General features: G+C 53.9%; 1 protein-coding gene across 17 annotated transcripts in view; it reads right to left on the reverse strand.

Annotated features, from left to right (window-relative positions):
• Positions 1 to 3260: 3260 nt before the first annotated feature.
• JADE2 (jade family PHD finger 2) overlaps positions 3261 to 17940 on the reverse strand; it is a 52106-nt gene continuing 37426 nt past the window's right edge. For all 17 annotated transcript variants that reach the window (XM_025994896.2, XM_072728577.1, XM_025994894.2 and 14 more), the window contains 3 exons: positions 11968 to 12085; positions 9227 to 9355; positions 3261 to 8037 (listed from right to left, as the gene is read on the reverse strand). In XM_025994896.2, the coding sequence (XP_025850681.1) occupies positions 7238 to 8037; positions 9227 to 9355; positions 11968 to 12085 (1047 nt within the window). In that variant the 3' untranslated portion in view covers positions 3261 to 7237. The remainder of the gene's footprint in view (positions 8038 to 9226; positions 9356 to 11967; positions 12086 to 17940) is intronic.

Genomic DNA, 17940 nt, shown 5'->3' on the forward strand with positions numbered 1-17940 from the left:
GTAAAATCCAGGATGCAATATTTGGAACATACTAATGTTAAAGAATTGTTTAGGATTTGGCTGAAATTATAATTTCACTGTGGGTCCAGGACTGTTATTTGCTAAATCTGGCAACCCTACCTCCTAACCCACCGAGGGTCTCCCTCACAAACCAGGACCAGGACCTTTGCATCCCAACCAGGTTCCCTGAGAATGGATGGTGTGGATGCTTCTGAACTCTAGGCCTGGATTGGAGCATGGGGTGTCGAGCCGCATCCTGGTACACTAAACATGTCCCTAAGTCACCTGCTTGACTGCACCCCTATTTTGCCTTGGTCTATTTGACTCTTGGCAGTGAGTCTGCCTGAACCCCAGAAGGCTGCCTAACATTCCTATTTCATAATCTCTTCTTTTATCAGGGAATCCCCAAATGGTGACCGTGAAGTCTCATGTGCTTCCTTGCTTCTCCTTGGGAATGAAGAAGAGTAGGTGGCTGGGCTGACACAGAGAGGGGCAGCTGTGGCTTGACCCTCAGAGTGTGGAGGAGCTGGCCCTTGTGGACACCCTCAAGAGTCTGGCCAGGAGAGGTTGGAGCGTGGGGCTCTCCTGTGAAGGGGAGTGGAACATGAGACCACTTTGAGCAACCTGCTTTTCTGGCATAGGTCTGCAGTGTCTGAGTCCTGAAACCCTCCCCAAGAAAAAGGGCCTTCGCTGCTTCTGGCAGCTCTGGACACAGACAGAGGTGCAATGAGAGGGACTGAGGCATCTCTGGGAGCATGGAGTGCTCCCTCTCTAACCCACCGTTGATTGCCTTCCTGGCTTTAGCAGTTACAAGACAGCAGGGCAGGGAAATCCTCAGTCCACCCACCCAACCCAGGATGGGCACCCTGCAGTCCACCGACCCAACTCAGGGTGGGCACCTTGCCTGATGGGCACCCTGCAATGCCTTATCTTCTCAGGAGGCCTCTTGTCCCTTAACAGACACCCTGTTCCTGAAGGCTGATAAAGAAGATCCTTCTCTGTGCTGGCTCACGAAGGGTTGTGGATGGCAGGGCATGGGTATCTTGGGGACAAGGGTGTCTGGAGTTCTGAGAGAAGGGACTGCAGGGTTGGCCCCCCGCCCAGTGGGCCTTGACTTGGAGCTGGAGGCATGTGGGCCGGGGCCTGATGGACAGCAGATGGCGCCCCATACCCTACCCTCGCAGAAATTTGGTGAGAACAAGGAAGTTCTCAGAGACCTCTTCCGACCCAGCTTTCCCCTCACACTGTGGTCTTTGTGAGTAATTGACACTGCTCACACTGCTCGGGGACTACACGATTAAAGTGTGTCTCCCACGCTGGCCTGGTCTCTCCATAGGGGTGCATGGACATTCTAATGTCCTCAGGGCCCAGTAGCAGGTGCTCAGTGAATGTGCAATCAATGCAGGCAAGATAGAAGGTGGATGAAAGTCGCACTCCTCCTGGGAGATGCTGGGAGAGAACTGTCCCTCCACGAGGGAGCTGTGAACAGGTTGGTCCATGCTCATCCTGTCCTGTGTTCAGGGGCAGAGACAGCAGAGGCAGCAACAGAGGCAAAGGCCTAGGAGCAGCCAGCAGCTGGGAGACCTCTGCCTTGAAGCAGTCACCTGGACTCAAGTAGGTGCAGAGGAACTTGGCTGGGAGGTCTACTCCTCCGCTTTTGCCTGTGGAAAGGGCCAAGGACTCCTCGTGGCTGTCTGTCCCTTGCTCTGCACAAGCCTGGGTCAATCCAAAGCAACCCAGGAGACAGCCAATGACTTCTAGGGCTACAGTGCCCAATAGAGTGGGTACTAGCCATATAGCCATTGAGCTTGAAAAGTGACTAGTTCAAACTGAGATGTGCTAAAAATATAACACACACAGAATATAAAATATCTCATTGGTAATGGTTTTGTATTAATTACATGTTTAAGTGATTATATTTGGGTCTGATAGGTTAAATACAATTGCTAAAATTCTATTTTACGTGTTTATTTTTACTTTTAGAATTACATGTGTGCGTGGACCTGATTTCCATTGAGCACTGTGGCTTTTGATCCACAGGTGCTTTGACCTCTCCTACCCCACATCTAGCAGCTAGGTCAGCTTTCAGGTGTGGGTCTTGCAGCAGGGTCCCTGTGTCACTCTTCTAGACCAACGTGGCCAAGTGGGCATGGTGTGGTGCTGGGGGAGTGAGGACGGAGAGGCTGGGGTGCGAGCCCAGGGCAGCTGGCCCACTGGACAGGTGGGCTGGCCAATCAGGAGCCCAGGTTCACTCCCCATGCCTTCTGCATTGTGGTCCCAGAACCTTGGATCTGGATGCACCCCTGGGGGCTAATGCCTACTGCACCAGTGACAGATGGGGTAAACAACTGGTAAACAATTAACGCAGTTGCACCAGAAGCAGATTCTTTCAGTCTCAATTCTACCCTCTTCCCAAACTGTCTCCCCTGGGGCTCTCAGAGGAGGATCAAGATGCAGTTTGATGCATCTTGGCACGTGCGAGCCCTTTCAGGAATGCTTGTCAGCCCTCCTTCTATCCACCTGACCCTTGACCAAGCAACTATTTATTCTTCAGGTCTCCACTGCCTGGAAGCTCTAGGATGGCAGGATCCTGGTGACGTTTGGTATACAACCCAGCGTGCTGGCAGGATGAGGTACGTGGTCATGAGATTCCTTGGCGAAAGAACAAATGAACAGATGAATGAACTGTAGACTGTCCTCAGGGAAGCCCTTCCTGAAAGTCTCCCATCCCCAAATCAGCCCAGGCCTCCATAACTCCCTGTTCCCTCACGGTCTGTGTCCCTGCTGGACTGTGAGCTGCCTTGGGGCAGGGATGGTGGCTACATTCCTAACACCTTCCAGAACCCAGCACTGAGCAGGTGCCAGGGAAATCACGAATGAGGACAAACCTGGGCCAGCACCTCGCCTGATGTAGGGACGGATGCCCAAGGTTCTCTGCAAGCCTTCCCACTGTCCCTGGTAGGTGGCTCACGGCAGGGGGGAAGAGTCCAGCAGTCTTGCCTGTGATGCTGAATTTCACGTCTTTATCAGCATGTGGCTCCGGGTGCCTCCCTCACCCACTGGGATTCCTTCCTGGTGGATGCTGCCAGTGAGGAGCAAACAAAATACTGCCCTTGAGCACAGCCTCCAGGGCACACTGAGCGCTCACCAGGACCGTCCCTATCAGGGGGCCTTTGGAGGTAGCACTGGGTCCCAATTCGGCAAGCCTGCCGCTGGGGAGGAGCCCTCTCCCCTCCGCAACAAAGCCTCACACCAGCCAGCACAGAAAACATTGCTTTATTAACTGCGTTTGCCAACACACGAGGAGTGCAAAGGGCTCCTGGAGCCCCGGGCCCGGCTGGGGGCCGGGGTCTAGAAACCCCCATGAGTGAGCAGGACAGGATGGGGCTGGAACTAGGCGGCAGCGGCCACACAGAATCATGCAGGGCACAGCGGGCACTGGCCACAGCGACGCGGCCGTACATTCTATTGCTCATTAAGGGTCGCGAACGTGGACGATGTACAAAAAGGAGAAATAGGTCTTTGCATTAATGAAAAATACATTTTTTCTCTACAAAGGAATCTTTTCTAATACAAGAAAATAAATATTGCAACATAAGCCAAAAATAATTTAAAATTGCTCTTTTCAATATATTTTCAATATTTCTCTTGTATATTAACAAATGGCACATCACTTTCTTTGAAACAAGGACAGAAGGTGTCTCCTCCTGTGACATTCATATCACTCCCCAACCCCAAGTCGTTTGTGGAGCACAGAGTGTTGTGCGTCTGAGGGACAAGGTGGCAGGAAGTGCCTTAAAGAACAACCAGAGGCAGAATATAAAATACTCCAGACTCCAGCCCTGGCTCTTTGGCCAATGTGGCCAGCTGGGCCAGGGACAAGGGAGGTGGCCTCCCCCAGGGCCTTGCTGCAGGCATCCAGACCCATTCTGCAGAGCTCCAGGCATGGGCAGAAGATGGCTACATTGGCAGTGAGCAAGGAAACGCCAAGTCCAGTTGCTGCCAATGTGTTAGTATTGGGCAGCTGATTCTCTAGAATCTGCCCCAGCAAGCCCCCCAGTATGCCCATACACAACACACAGACATGCATGCACATGGACACGAGGGATGTGCCCTGGCACATGCTCACACACCTAGAGCCCAGCATCCACATCTGGAAACCTCAGTGGCTTCTCTAAGGAAATTGAGACCCTTAAGTTAGAAATGCTCACACACGGTCACAAAGTCAGAGAGCTCATTTAATAAAATAAACCCTTCTACCTTTCTTCTTACTCACTTTAAAATACATTTCTGATCCATAAAAATACTTTCCTTGCACCTTATCCTTTCTTGCTGTGATGAGGGGGAAGGATGAGCTGTGCAGCCAGGACTGAAAATGGGGATGACAGAACGAGGAACAGAGCAGCTTCTCTCTCCCAGAAGAGGGCCAGTGAGTGGGGGCAGGTGTGGTCACGCAGAAGCGGTTTCAGCCTCTGGCCTGCAAAAGGCCTCCTGCCTTCTTCCCTACTTCCAACCTCAATGCCAGGAGGTAGCAAAGCTGTATACATACATGGTGGACACAGACCAGAAAAAGAGTGAAGAGGCCGTAGCTAATGGAGGAAATGAGTGGTGGGGACCAGCATCCTTGGTACTCTGTGGAGCCTTGCTGGACATCCTAGAGGTGGACAGCTGCCTGGCAAGAACAGCTTTAGGGCCTAGCTAGGGAGTGAGGGGGCTCCCCACTTCTCTCACCAGCTAGCCAAACAGACCTGGGCCCAGTGTAAGTACATGGCTCCAGAGAGAGTCCAGTCCAAAGCCAAGAGCCAACACAGAAGACAATCCAGAGGCCAGCTTGGGCAAAGGCCCCCCAAAGAGTGCTGACTGCCCCGTCTGGCCCACCCAGACCAGACCCTCACCAGCCAGGCTACATTCCCTCCCCAGTTCTCTCCACCCCCAGGGAGCCCAGACTCTGCCTCAAGATGCATTAAAGGGTGAGGGGGCAAGTGTGGAGTCTTGGGCCTGAGCCATTCCTGGCACCCCACCCCTGGCAGTTTGGTTGTTCTTTAAGCTTGTCCCTTTGCTTCCTGCGAGGTCAGACCGGGCAACCCAGCACAAACAAGATTGTGACCCAAAGCATAGGGAAGGAAGGAGGGCTGTTCAAAGGCAGTAAACAGAGAAGAGGGTTGGGCCGCTGGTGCGGACACTGCACTGGCCATTACTACCAAGGAGGCAGGCGGACTAAACTCTACATGGTAGCTTGTGCCATCCCAACGCCCAGAATCCTTGCAGCCCGTCCCGAGTCCATTCCCACTGGACGAATTTGCCCGATCTTCTGAACATAGTCCTATCTTTGCTTCCTGTTTTGCTAAAATTCACATGAAACCGAGTGTCAATGACAATGCCACTGTCGTACCTTGAAAGTTCTGGAGTCGGGGGGTGGGTGGTCAAGCTGCTCCCCATCCCGCTGATTTGAGTGTTGTGTACTGGGGGGGTGGGGGATGGGGGTGGGGAACCACATGGTAAAAACTTTTGCCATGCTGGTTTTGCGGTCAGTACTCTTCCCCACCCCCCAAGAGTCTCGGAGTTTAGGAAAGCTCACAGTGGGCCCAGCCCAGGATCCGAAATCCAACAGCTGGTTCCCGCTTCCCGATTCCAACAGTTCAGCAGCAGAACGGCATCCTCTTCCAAGAGCTTGGGCTCAGTCTCCTTGGGTGTGTGCAATGAACATGTCTCTACACTTTGTTGCTAAAGAACTCCATTAAAAAAAAAAAAAAAAAAAGTCCAAGTGACAAGTTGTCAGGTCCAGGCTGTGCTGTATTATGGTCAAAATATTCTTTGGCATCCATAGAATGATTCGACTGATTCACTGGACTTTTGCAAGGTTGTTGTTGGAGAAGTTCTGGCTTCCCCAGTAGGTGGAAGTGACCCAGGAGTAATTAATAAAAGAAAAAACCCACGTTTTCACTGAATTCCTTTTTTGTTTGTTCCCTGAGCTATCACCCTGGGGCCACTCCACTGAAACTCTTCAGAGCAACTACCTGGGACCTAGAGGGTGGGACGGAAAAGGTGGGTGGGTGGTGGTGACAGGGAGGGTGTGTGTATGTGTGGTGGGGTGGGGAGGGCACAGCCAGGAGAGGAGTTAAGGGCTCACAGGGACGGAGGAACCAGGATCATCCAGCAAGACTTGAAATAGCCATAGCAGGCCAACACGGCCCATCACAGGCCCCGGGATCCCACTGCTCATTGGAAGGAGGAGTTTCCAAAAGGAAACCGAGGAAGAAGCTCGTCTCATAGCAGGACTGGAAATTTTGAAAAGGCAAATGGTCTGGTCTGGTCAGGTCAGCTGTCTGGGAGTGACCAGACTTCGGCCGAGACTGGCCCCAAAGGAAGGAAGGAAGTTGGAGCTGCAGAGCAATTCTCTAAGTGGGTGAGTCTAAGCCCCACGCCCCTGTCTGGGCACTGGCCCTCCCTTGCAGCCTCCACCGGCAGTGGCGGCTGGCTGTTTGGGAGTCCCCTGAGTAAATGGCACAGCTCAGGAAGGATTCTAGGAACCCTTTCTCAGAGCCGCCGGGCTGGGCACTGGCAGGGCCGGAGCAGCAAGGGAGTGGAGGGTCGCGGGGTGGGCGGGCAGGCCTCGGATGATGCGGGTTGATCAGGAACAGCTGCGGTTCCTCTGGAACCAGCGGGCCCTCTGCGCCCCCCCGCTCAGTGCTTTCTTATATAAGCTCGTTGTGCTTGTGACAGTGAGTAGACTCTGGCTGGGTATCACTTAGTATACTTCCTTGGGGATCAGTGGAGTGCAGCAGGACCCCCCAGATGGACCCCAGTGGGATTCTGGGGGCAAGGCGGGGCAGGCCCTGGGCCACGAAATAATGCCCAAACGACGGTCTGTCACCCAGTGGCAGCGGGCTGGAGTCCTGAGCACTTCTTCGCCTTGCGTGCATCTAGCCAGGAGCCCAGTGACGCCGCACGGGCCGGGGCCAGGACCGGGACGGGGCGCTACCACGGCAGGGATGGTGCATGGGACCTGCAATGGTCCCTGCGGCCAGAGCCGTGGAAGGAATCCTACTGTCCTAGGCCAGCACAGAGGAAAGACAACAGTGTGGAATTCAAAACTCTCTATATTAAAAATAAAACCACGACAGAGTGGCAGTCTCAAGGGTCTGAGACACTCAGCAGAGATTGGAAATGGCAGTTGTGACTGGGCTGAGGCCTCACGAGAGGACCAGGGCAGGGCCCGGGATGGGGTAGGGGTGACTTAGGAGGCCAGGACCCCCATGCGGACCACCTCCTCAGCCCCTGCTTCCCGGGGGGCCCGCTGCACCCCACTGTCCTCAGCTTCCACATCTGAGTCGCTCATCTCCCCATCAGAGAAGTAGCCATCAGTCTCAGTGTCAAAGTGTAGGCTGACCTTGGGCCTCTCGGCGACAGTGGAGGGCGGTCCTGTCCCAGCATCAGGCCTGGCACCTGGCGATCTCTGGGTTCCCTTGTCGCGGGGCAGCCGGAGCCGGCCCAAGGGCTTGGGGCTCACTGTAGGGCCAGGCACTTGGACATTCGAGTCGGCAGCCATTGGGGCTGTCTCGTCCGGGGTCTCGGGGGCCAGAGGAGGAGGGCTCTCGGGGGCCGCTGGAACAGGACAGTCCCCAGCTGCAGGGCTAGATGGCAGGTGGGAGGGCGTTCGCCGCGTTGGTTTCCTGGCCACTGGCCCTTGCCCTGCCTTGCCTGCCTCCTGGCCCCAGGGTTTCTTGGGAGATTTGTCTGGAGTCGTCCGTGAGCCAGGCCCATCCTGCGGTGGCTTCTTCTTGGCAGGCAGGCGGCTGCGGCCCCGGGCCTTCCTGGCAGGGTCCCCGGGCCGCAGTGAGGGGTCCCGCATGAAGCTCAGCAGTGTCTCCTCGTCTTGCAGCAGCTCCTCCGACAGCAGCCCCGGAGCGGGGTCTTCACGGTGGCCGTTGTTCAGTGACCACTCGCTCATGGCCATGTTCTCTGCTGTGATCTGCACTGACTGAGCTAGCCAACTGTTGAAAAAGGTGCCATCGATGGGGAAGGAGGTGGACAGGCCTGGCCGAGGTGAGAGAGGAGGCAAGTGAGATGCTTACAGGTGTGAGTCCCACCCTCTCTCAGGAAGCCCTCTCAGACTGTCCCCAGGGAGCCACTGGGCCCCTCCCTCCCTCCCTCCCTTCCTCCCTCTGTGACAGACCCAACTGAGACATCCTGATTTGCTGATCCTTCCTGCCAATGACACCAAAGAGGAGGGTTCACACCATATTCCCCTCTCCCCCAGGACAACCCACTCCCAGAACCGGCTTCATGACTGGTGGAGCAGAATGCAAAGTGAACAGGTGTGCTCCTTGTTCAAAAATTATTAAGATATTTCAAGGTAATGAGTATGGCACTGAACTGAGCAAGAGAGTTTTGAGGTTGCCTAAGTACACACCCATGAAGCCAGCTCTGCCCACCACCCCATCCTAGGGATGCAGGGGATGGAGGAATGAAGGGAAAGGCCCTCAAGCCACCAGGGGGCACTGGGTTTTTATGAGAGCTGCTTCCAAAGCAGAGACGTTAGGTAGGCGTGTCAGGCATCAACAGGGTAGTGAAGTGCTTTTTGGCAGAAATTCCCTCTGGGGTGTCAGGGCCAGAGGTTAATCCTGAGCTTTCCTTTTGCTACTAGTGGTCCCCTTCTTGAGACTGATGACCTGAGGCTTCCCTGCTGGAGGTGAGGTTTGGAAGACTCCACAGTCATCCCTGAGAAGTGCTTTAGGGGAAGCAGGATGGCTGGGAGACAGCCCAGAGCCCAGAGCTGGGGGCCTAAATGCTGAAGGGAGGGCTTACTGGAGAAATGCCAGCAGGGTGGGAGCAAGATGGAGAATTCTGGCAGATGATGGCTGCGTTCTGCAAGGGCCTAGAAGGTCTACAGGTCCCTTGAGGGCCTCCAGAAAAATCTGGCATCCAGGACTCTGGCTAGAGGAATGTGTGCAAGCTCCTGAGCCCCAGGCTGGGGTCTCCAAGTCTACAAAAAGGGTATTTCTTGGGATGCCAGGCAGGACTCTGAGACCCTACCTGGTTTCCTTTACAGCTAAAAGGTGTGAGCGCCTGGGCACGGAAAGGCCTGGTTAGTTAGCCCTTTGGGCTTCCTATTCTGTGCGACGGAGGTGCCGGTAGACCCCGCTGGTCTTAAGTTGGGAGCTGCCCGTGGAGGGACTCTGTGAGGCTGGCCATGTCTGCCAGGCCAGTGTGGCCACTCACTCACCCAGCTGCCCCAGGACTGAGTCGGGCCCCGCCTTCATTTTCTCTTTCTTCTCGGGGCTGCCCTTTGGGCCCTCGCGGCCTTTCCTTTTCGAGTCGCTCTTCTTGCCCTTTGCTCTCCTCCCAGATCCCTCTGTGCCAGGGAAGAGAGAGCAGGAAGGAGGTGGTTACCCCAAGCAGCTCAACCAAAACCACGATCACTGCAGGCCATCCTAGGAGTCCTCTCTCCTGTGCCTCCCCTTTTAGGTCCCCTTGCACTGCCAACAGGCCCCGGGAGCAGAGCCATGGGCACCTGGGATAAGTGGGGCTCCTGTGAGTCAGGGACAGCAGGTGGGGAAGAGAGGAGGCACCGCCTACTGCTGCCCTTGAGTGGCCTGGAGAGGGTGGAGGACACCCTGTAGGACCTGGAATGCAGTCTGATCTACATGGCCTCTAGGTGTTGGGGGGACTCCTTCCTGGTGGGTGGGAAGGGTGGTGGAGGTGAGTGGCCAGGACAGGGCCATCAATGCTAGGCTGAGGAGCCAGACTCAAAGATGGACAGAACACTATCTGAGGAGTCGAGAGACACGGGTTCTAGTTTTGCCACAGTGGTCAGTCCCTTGAGCAAATCTCCTGTTCTACTCTTGGGGTCACACAGCAGATGGCCAACTCGAGGTGCACACCTGGCCCCCATATCCCTTTGGCCCATGACCACATAGGTGTAGGGAGGCAGAGAACACTGGAGCAGGGGAGGACATCTGTAGGGAGAGGCCCAGCTGCCAGAAATCTAGCTTTTCAGCCAGAAGCTGGCGTGCTTCCCAGATAAAGGTTTACAAGGAGGTTGAGAGAAATGGGATCTCCTCAGCTCTGCAGCTAATCCCCTGTGCAACCTCAGGCCGAGTCTCAGAAGCCTCATCTCTGACACGGGACCAGTGCCTACATACTTTGGAGGGAGACTAGAATTCTAAGATTCCCCCACTGTCCTCAGGAAAGTCTGAGTTCTCTGAGGCCACAAGACCTTGTATGTTTGACCCCATCAACCCCCCAAACCTTACCTGAGACAATGTCCTTTGGCCCCCGTTGCTGTGATACCAGCCTCCTTCCAGTTTCTCTAAAAAAACAGGCTCTAGCTTCTACAATTTCAGATCGTCCTGCCCTCTACTACCTGGTTCAGCTCATGGCACAAATATCACTGCCCTGGGAAGCCTTCTCCAGTTGTCTGGCCGGTCCTCAACAATATGCTCGTAGCCATGTCCCATCCCGGGGGCCAAGTGTCCTAACACCGAGGGCATCGACTTCAGGCAGAGGCAAACCAGTTTTCACTCCAAATGACCTGCCCTGAACAAAGGGCTACCTGTAGCTGCCACTCAGGTCTAGGAGCTACAAACATTCCCAGACTCAATACGGGGGTAGAGATCCGGCTCTTGACCATGCTTCCCGAGGGTACTATGTGCCCTGCCACTTTCTGTCGCCCTGATTGTGGGCAGCTCTCCTTCTGTAGCTGGATGCGTGGCCACAGTGAGGTCCCAGGAAGCCTGACCTGTTGCTCCAAAATCACCACTGCAGCCCCTAGGGTACCACCTGCCTTTATTTTCCCAGATGGTGAGCTCTACAAGGACCGGAGCTCTATCAATTCAGCCCATGGCAATGTGCCCTGCAGCAGGGCCTGGCATGCCGTCTACACTCAGGTCATGCTCACTAAAAAAATCACCAGGTAAGAGGGAGTCTGCATAGCCGTGGCGGCCAGGAAGCTGCCAGTCCTGGGGATGCATGGTAAACTCTGCCTTCTGTGTGGACATGATCCGGCCTGAACCAACACCTGTATTTGGCAGTGCTGGTTTCTTAGGCCAGAGTGAGTAGTGATCCCAAAGTGCACACGAGGTAGCTTGGCTTGGGCCAAAGTGGGGTGGCATCAGGTCCTCAGGCATTCGTTCTGGGGTTGGTCCAGCAGCTCTGGTTCCTCTCCACTCCGGGCCCAGCCTGACCCAGAGGCTGAACTGGCCATGGCAGCTCCTGACTTATCATCTCTCTCCATCCAGCTACATGTACTTCAATATCAGAGCACCATTTTTTGAGTTAAGTGATGCCCTTTTCACATGTAAACACTCTGGGAAGGGCCCTGTGTCTGGTATTATCCACACAACTAATAGATAACAGCAATGCTGAAGCTTCTTTGGCCTTTGATTTACAGATCTCTTAAGTGTTTGTGACAACAGGAGTTTAAGACAAAAATAAACAAAAAAAATCCCTGTTCGTACAACATCTAAATTATATGAGATGAGGTCAGAGATAAAGAACACATAGGTCCTCTTCCATCTCTGGGGCAGCTGCCCGATTCAGGATCAACATGGAGGCACAGTTCAGGGAAGCTCACCACTTCCGGTCCTTCCTGTCCCAAGAGCAGCCTAGAGCCACACCGTTCACATGCATCTACTCCTGAACCACTATGGCCCTGGAACCACCCAGGTGTCCCTAGTGGACCAGAAAGGCCCATTAGGACAGGCCTGATGCCCACAGTCCCATGTCTGGCTCCTTGTCACCAACACACACCCAGGACCCTGGGAAGTCCCATCTTGGTTGGCCTATTAGTTGGTTATGAAGGGTCCCTGGATGGGCCAGGGGCCCCTGGCTTCATATGTGTGCCCCCACCAGGCCCTGAAGACAGCCCTCCCCTCCACCGCCCGCCCCCCCCCTCCGCTTGGGACACAGCCCCTTGAGAGTGTGTGCACTGAGCAGGGGCTGGTGGTGGGCAGGGAAGGTGCCTACCTCGACACAGGTCCTGTTCAATCAGCTTCATCTGCAGGTGGAATATCTGCTCCTGGAGTTTGCAGATGGCATGTTTTGTTCTCTCACGCCGTGTCACCATGTAGCACAGATTTCTCACCTGAGGAGATAGGAGAGAAACTTCCCACTTTACTCACAGGGCAGCTACCTTTGACCTCCCAACTTTGGGGGGCTACCACTGTTTAACCCACCTGGGATGTTTGGGAATCAATTCCTAAGCCCTGAGTGTGTCCTCAGCCCTGAGTCACCGTTTTCTGGTCCAAAACACAGGCCAAGCATAGCCTTGACCCTGTGGCCCCCACAGAGACAGAGCAGGCAGGGCAAAGTGTCTAGTGAGCTCAGGCTGGTAACCCCACCTGCCTCTCCTCTTGGCCTTAACTTCCCGGCCCAGTCTGCCATGCTGCCCTCTTCAAGGCCCTTCCAATGTGGCTGTGCCCTCCCCTATACACACAGCGCCCCAAGGCTCGCGGGGGCCTGGCAAGGTCACCAAGTCCATCCTTCTGCCCTCTGTCTGAGGCCTTTTCCATCAAAGATATTCCATAGCCATAAGCACTATGGCAAACCCAATTCCTGTTCCGAGACACAAATGGCCATGCTATACAAAGCAGAAGAGATTCTGACCCACCTGGGTCCTGCTGAGGCCGACCCATGTCCACCCGCTGCAGTAGGACCCGAGCCAAGCCCACACCTGCTCTGGCCAAGACAGAAGTCCTTAAAGGGAAGGGCAGGGGGTTCTCCGACTCCCTAGGAAGAGTAGTATCTAGTGCCTGGGAGACCAGTTTGCTTAGCTCATGGGACACAGACCCACTCTGCAGCTGTTCAGGAAGCACTTGTAGCCTGGGGCATGCTGCTCCCCGTCCACCTGGCACCCTGCCCCAGTGTGCCATCCCCTCACTGCTGCTCTCAGAATATATCACACTGCTGGAGCTAAGACCAGGCCCCCTCCCTCAAGACATTTCCTTGGTCTGGCATCATCATCAGCTCAGGTTGGAGTCTCCAAAGCTGAGACAGCTGGCCAGAAGCTGTGAGCCGGAATTCTGGGTCCCACCAGGTTAGTACCTCTGTCTGTGGCTGGGTTCCATCTTCAAAGCTGAGTTCAGGCTTCACGTCCTTAAGCTACCTAGGGGAGACCTGTGGGTTCTAGAGCCCCTGCCTATCAACATGACCTCCATTTCTCCAGGCCTGGGGGGCAGCTGTGATTATATCTTTCTGCAGACACGGGCATCCTTCCCTTCCTTCCTGAACCTAGTAGTGAAAGAAATCTCAGAACACTGGCTCAGCAGCACTCTACACTGCTGTCTGCACCCAGCTTACACCATAGACACAGGCCATCCGAGACCCTACCCAGGGGCAGCAACCTGGCCCAGCCTAGGGGTCTTTGCTTCCTTTCAAATCCTGGATGTCCTCAGGACCTCCTCGTAGCCACACATCCCTAAGTACAAGCTGTGGCTCTGGGAACTCATGTGGTGTTGGGCCTTGGGCTCAGTAGTGGGCAATACAGTCGGGGAGGTCCTTTTCTCCTGAGGGCTTCCTACCTACCTAGCAGGGCAGAGAGATGTAGAGCAAGTACTGACAGGACCAGGCAGCCCTGACCCAGACTTGAGGGTGGTGAGAAGGCTTCCTGGAGAAGGGGCAGCCAGGCTGAGTGGGAGCTGATCACACAGAGGGGCACAGGCTGGGGATGAGGATTCAGAATAAGGCCAGGCAGGGGAATCTGGGAGGGACTTTGCTGGGGGCAGGGTGGGGTGTACGTGCTGAGACCCTGGAGTCACCCTCAGGACCCAGGTCCTCCTCACTCGCCCCCAGAGCCAGCCTACCCGAGTCCCATCAGTCCCTGGTGAATGGAACTCATTCCCATCAGCTCCCTCCACTGCCTAGTCCCCTGCATCTGCCCGCCCCACCGGACAGGCAGGCATTCTGACCCCGCTGTGATCCCCAACCATCATCTTGAAATGTAAATCCTCTTCCCTCAACACCTCTGCTGGTTTTCCTACTGGACTAAACAGTGCCCCCTACCAAATTTCAGGTCTGTCTGGAACCTCAGATATAATCAGTTAAGATAAGGTCTTACCGGGTATGAATGAGCCCTAAATCCAATGACTGGTATCACTATAAAAGACCATGTAAAGACATATAGGAGCCATGTGATGACGGAGGCAGAGATGGAATCAGGAGTCTATGAATCAAGAAATGTTAAGGGTTGCCGGCAATCAGAAGCTAGGAGAGAGGCCTGGAAGCCATCAGATCCTCCCTCAGAGGCTCTAGACAGAATCAACCTTGCCGACACCTTGATCCTAGGCTTCTGGCCTCTAGAACTGTAAGAAAATGCACTTCTGCTGTATAAGTCTTTGAATTTGTAATGCTTTGTTACAGAAGGCCTAGGAAACTAACATAGCTTCCTTCCTATCACACTTAAAAAAAGAAATCAGAGCCCAGTTCAAAGCCTTGCCCAATATGGCCTCCCACTGGCACCTCTCAGCCCATGTCCCATAGCCTTCTAGGCTCCAGCTACACTGCCCTCCAGTCTCATCCTTTTTGTGTTTAACCTATTTCTGCCTCAGGGCCTTGGTATATAGTCAAGGTTCTTCCCAAGGCTGGACTTAGTCCTTGGTTCAAACATTACCTTGAAAAAGGGCTTCCCTGTCTACTGTATCCAACCAGCCCAACATTATTCTCCTGTATCCTGGTCTGTTTCCTTCCTGGCAGCCATGTGGCCTGGTGTGCATGGAGACAGTGGGGGTGAAGACAGATGGAATCTTTGGAGGCCTCAAAACAAACCAGTCAACGTGTCCAGCCTAAAAACAGATCAGTCAAGGTCTGGCTTTTAAAAATTTCCCAGGGATGCCTGGGTGGCTCACCAGTTGGGCGCCTGCCTTGGGCTCGGGTCATGATCCTTGGATCCAGGATCAAGTCCCACATTGGGCTCCCTGTGAGGAGTCTGCTTCTCCCTCTGCCTGTGTCTGCCTCTCTCTCTCAGTCTGTGTCTCTCATGAATAAATAAATAAATCTTAAAAAAAATAAAATAAAAATTTTCCAAACATGCTATCCTCAAACTTACTCTTAACACTAATCTCTAAAGATAGGATGAGGCTCACAGTTGTAGATGTCCCTCTCAAAGATAATCACTTCCTGTTAAAATCCAAAATCATCTGAAACTTTACAAAAAATTTTCTTAAGGCAAACCCAGCTGGATTACTGGCATTGAGATCCCTTGCGTCGCTGGTTTAAAACACAGTGGGGTGTCTGGGTGGCTCAGCTAGTTAAGTATCTGACTCTTGATCTCAGTTCAGGTGTTGGCCTCAGGGTTGTGAGTTCAAGCCTTACATTGGGCTCCATACTGGGTGTGGGGCCTACTTACAAACAAAAACCCACAGAGATTCCCAGGCTTGGGGGAATAGTCAAGTCTCTGGGGGCTGAATCCTCAAATGTACGTTTTATATAGCACTGCATACATGGATATATATCCATATCTATACAGATATTTTTTTAAAGTTTTTATTTTTAAGTGACCTCCACACCCAACATGGGGCTCCAACTTACAACCCCGAGGTCAAGAATTGCAAGCTCTACTGACTGAGCCAGCCAAGTACCCCTCTACTGGTATGCTCTTTGATCCTGTTAGAAATTCTGATTATGTCTGTTTCATAATATGCAGTGATAGATGAATGAGACATGAAAAATACAATATAGTGCAGGTAAGTGCTCAATTTTTTCCCTTGTAAGGTACATGACACAATCAGTAGTGTCTGGAGGCTCTTGCTATGGAAGATAGGAATGGTTCTTTCTGTGAGAATCCCAACAATGCCAACATACTCTGGTTGATACACTGGCCACGATGTGACCCCCCTTGTTCCCATCTCACCCTGGAATCATCCACAATTCTCTGATTTCTCTCAAGACCGTTGGTTAATAGAGTTACATGTCACTGAATGTTGTAGAATTCCTCTTCTGTGATGGCTTGTGGAGACTTAGTACTGATACCACCTTAGAAAGCTTTCCCAGGCTATCAGATTCCTGACACTGTCATTATTGTTTTTTCTGATTATAAACATAAAAAGTTCTCTTAAAAAAAAATCAGAGTGAAAGAATGAATCAAGTAACAAAGTTGCCTCAAACTAGGGATCGGTCATGAAAGCAGGTTTTATATTTTGATGAAGTTGCTTTGGTGTAAGTAAATTTTAGAGTGAACTTGAATGTGGGTGAGGAGAGGGGAGGAGAGCAAGGAGGGCTCCTGGCCAGTTATCTTAGGCTAGACTGCCTGGTGTTGAGGCATTTGTGGAGACCAGGGAGCCTGTGGGGGGAGCAGGCCTGGGCCTGTGGTTGTGTTGGGCATGAGATGCTGGAAGTCAGAAGGGAAGTGTGGGCTGGACCAGCCTCCTGATACGGAGCAGAGCTGTGGAGCAGACCACTGAGAGGTCAGCCCAAGTGTGGTGAACTGACAATCACGAGGGCCAAGGAATATTCACAGAGGGAGCAGGAGAGCTAGGGTATTAAGGGAGGATGTGTGGTCTGAGTGTCCACAAGAAACGTATTTTAAGACCGAAGGCATGTCTGAGGGTGGCCACCACTGCTGAGAAGGCCAGAGGATGAAGATGGAGAAATGGCCACCAGATGTAGGGAGACGGAGGCTGTTGGTAACCCTGGCAGATAGTCCTGGAACAAGGTGGTGGCAGGAGCCTGGCCAGAGCAGGAAGAAGCAAGGAAGACTGAGCAGTGGCAGAGGAAAGGAGAGCTGGGGATGGGGTTGGGAGAGCGCCATGACTGGAAGGACACAGGGAGGGAGGATGTGCTTTTGGAGATGGGAGAAAGTGAAAGAGTCAAATCCTGGAGACTGAGCGGGACAATTCCCATGCGGCACAGTGTGTTCTGGGGGCAGGGGGACGGGAGAAAGGGCAGAGAACCAATAGAGATGCTCGACAGGCTTGACAGGCTTGACAGGCTTGACGGCCCAGAAGTTGGAGGGATCTGGTCCGGCCCAGAAGTTGGAGGGATCTGGTCCGAGGAATAGGAAGCGAAGTTGAGGGCTAAGGAGGGGGAGCCCTGAGCGAGGGGAAGTAGGGGTGCAGACAGGGATTAGGCTGGGGAGCCCCAGACATCCCAGAACAAGGCCGGCTGACAGGAATCTCGGTGGGGCTGGCTCGCCCAGGACCACGGGATTGCTACCAGGGGAGGCTCGCCAGGTATGTGGCCCTCACATAGGCACAAGCACAGCCACATGTGCAGGGAGCCTGCGGGAGGGAGGAGGAGGGAGACAGGAGGCCGTGGGGGAGGAGGGGCACTTGAGATTGCAGGTGACTGACAAAGCAGCAAGGGAAGTGGGGCCAGGTTTCAGTGGGGGTGGAGGCCCTAATGGGTGGGCAGCAACCTAGAGATGGGAGACACAGGGGTTGAGGGGGCCATAGCTCTGGAGGCCAAGGCTACTGGGGATGAGGCTGTCTTCGGTGGGAGGCCAATTCAGGCACTGAAGACAGAGGATACAGGGTATGGCCAACCTGACAAGGAAGCAGGTGGGTGGCAAGTGTGTGGGAGGACAGAGTCTGCTCCATGGGACTATCTGACACATGGCCTAGGGGAGATCCACAGGTCTATCTTCAGGGAGAGGGCTGTATTTCTGAGCGCTGCCCCCACCCTCTCAAGCCAGGTCATGCTCCCGAGTAAACTCCTGGTAACCAGACCCAGAGCCTTGGGCACCAAGCCCTGCGCAACCCCAACTGCCAGCACGGTTGCTAGGGGACACCAGTTGGCACTGACAGGCTGCTCATCAGAGCTGCAATTTTTGTGTCAGCTGCGAATAACTCTGGGAGCCAGCAGTGGCCATACCTTCCTGAGCTGCCTGCCGGGGCCAAGGTTTGCGGCTGAAATTTTAGGAAATAGCATCTTCTAAGCTGACCATAAAATGGGACTTCATGCTGAAGTGGCAGCAGTGTGGCCCTGGCTTCTGCTTCTCTCAGCAAA

Source organism: Vulpes vulpes, chromosome 12 (genome assembly GCF_048418805.1).
Source record: "Vulpes vulpes isolate BD-2025 chromosome 12, VulVul3, whole genome shotgun sequence".
Classification (NCBI taxonomy): domain Eukaryota; kingdom Metazoa; phylum Chordata; class Mammalia; order Carnivora; family Canidae; genus Vulpes; species Vulpes vulpes.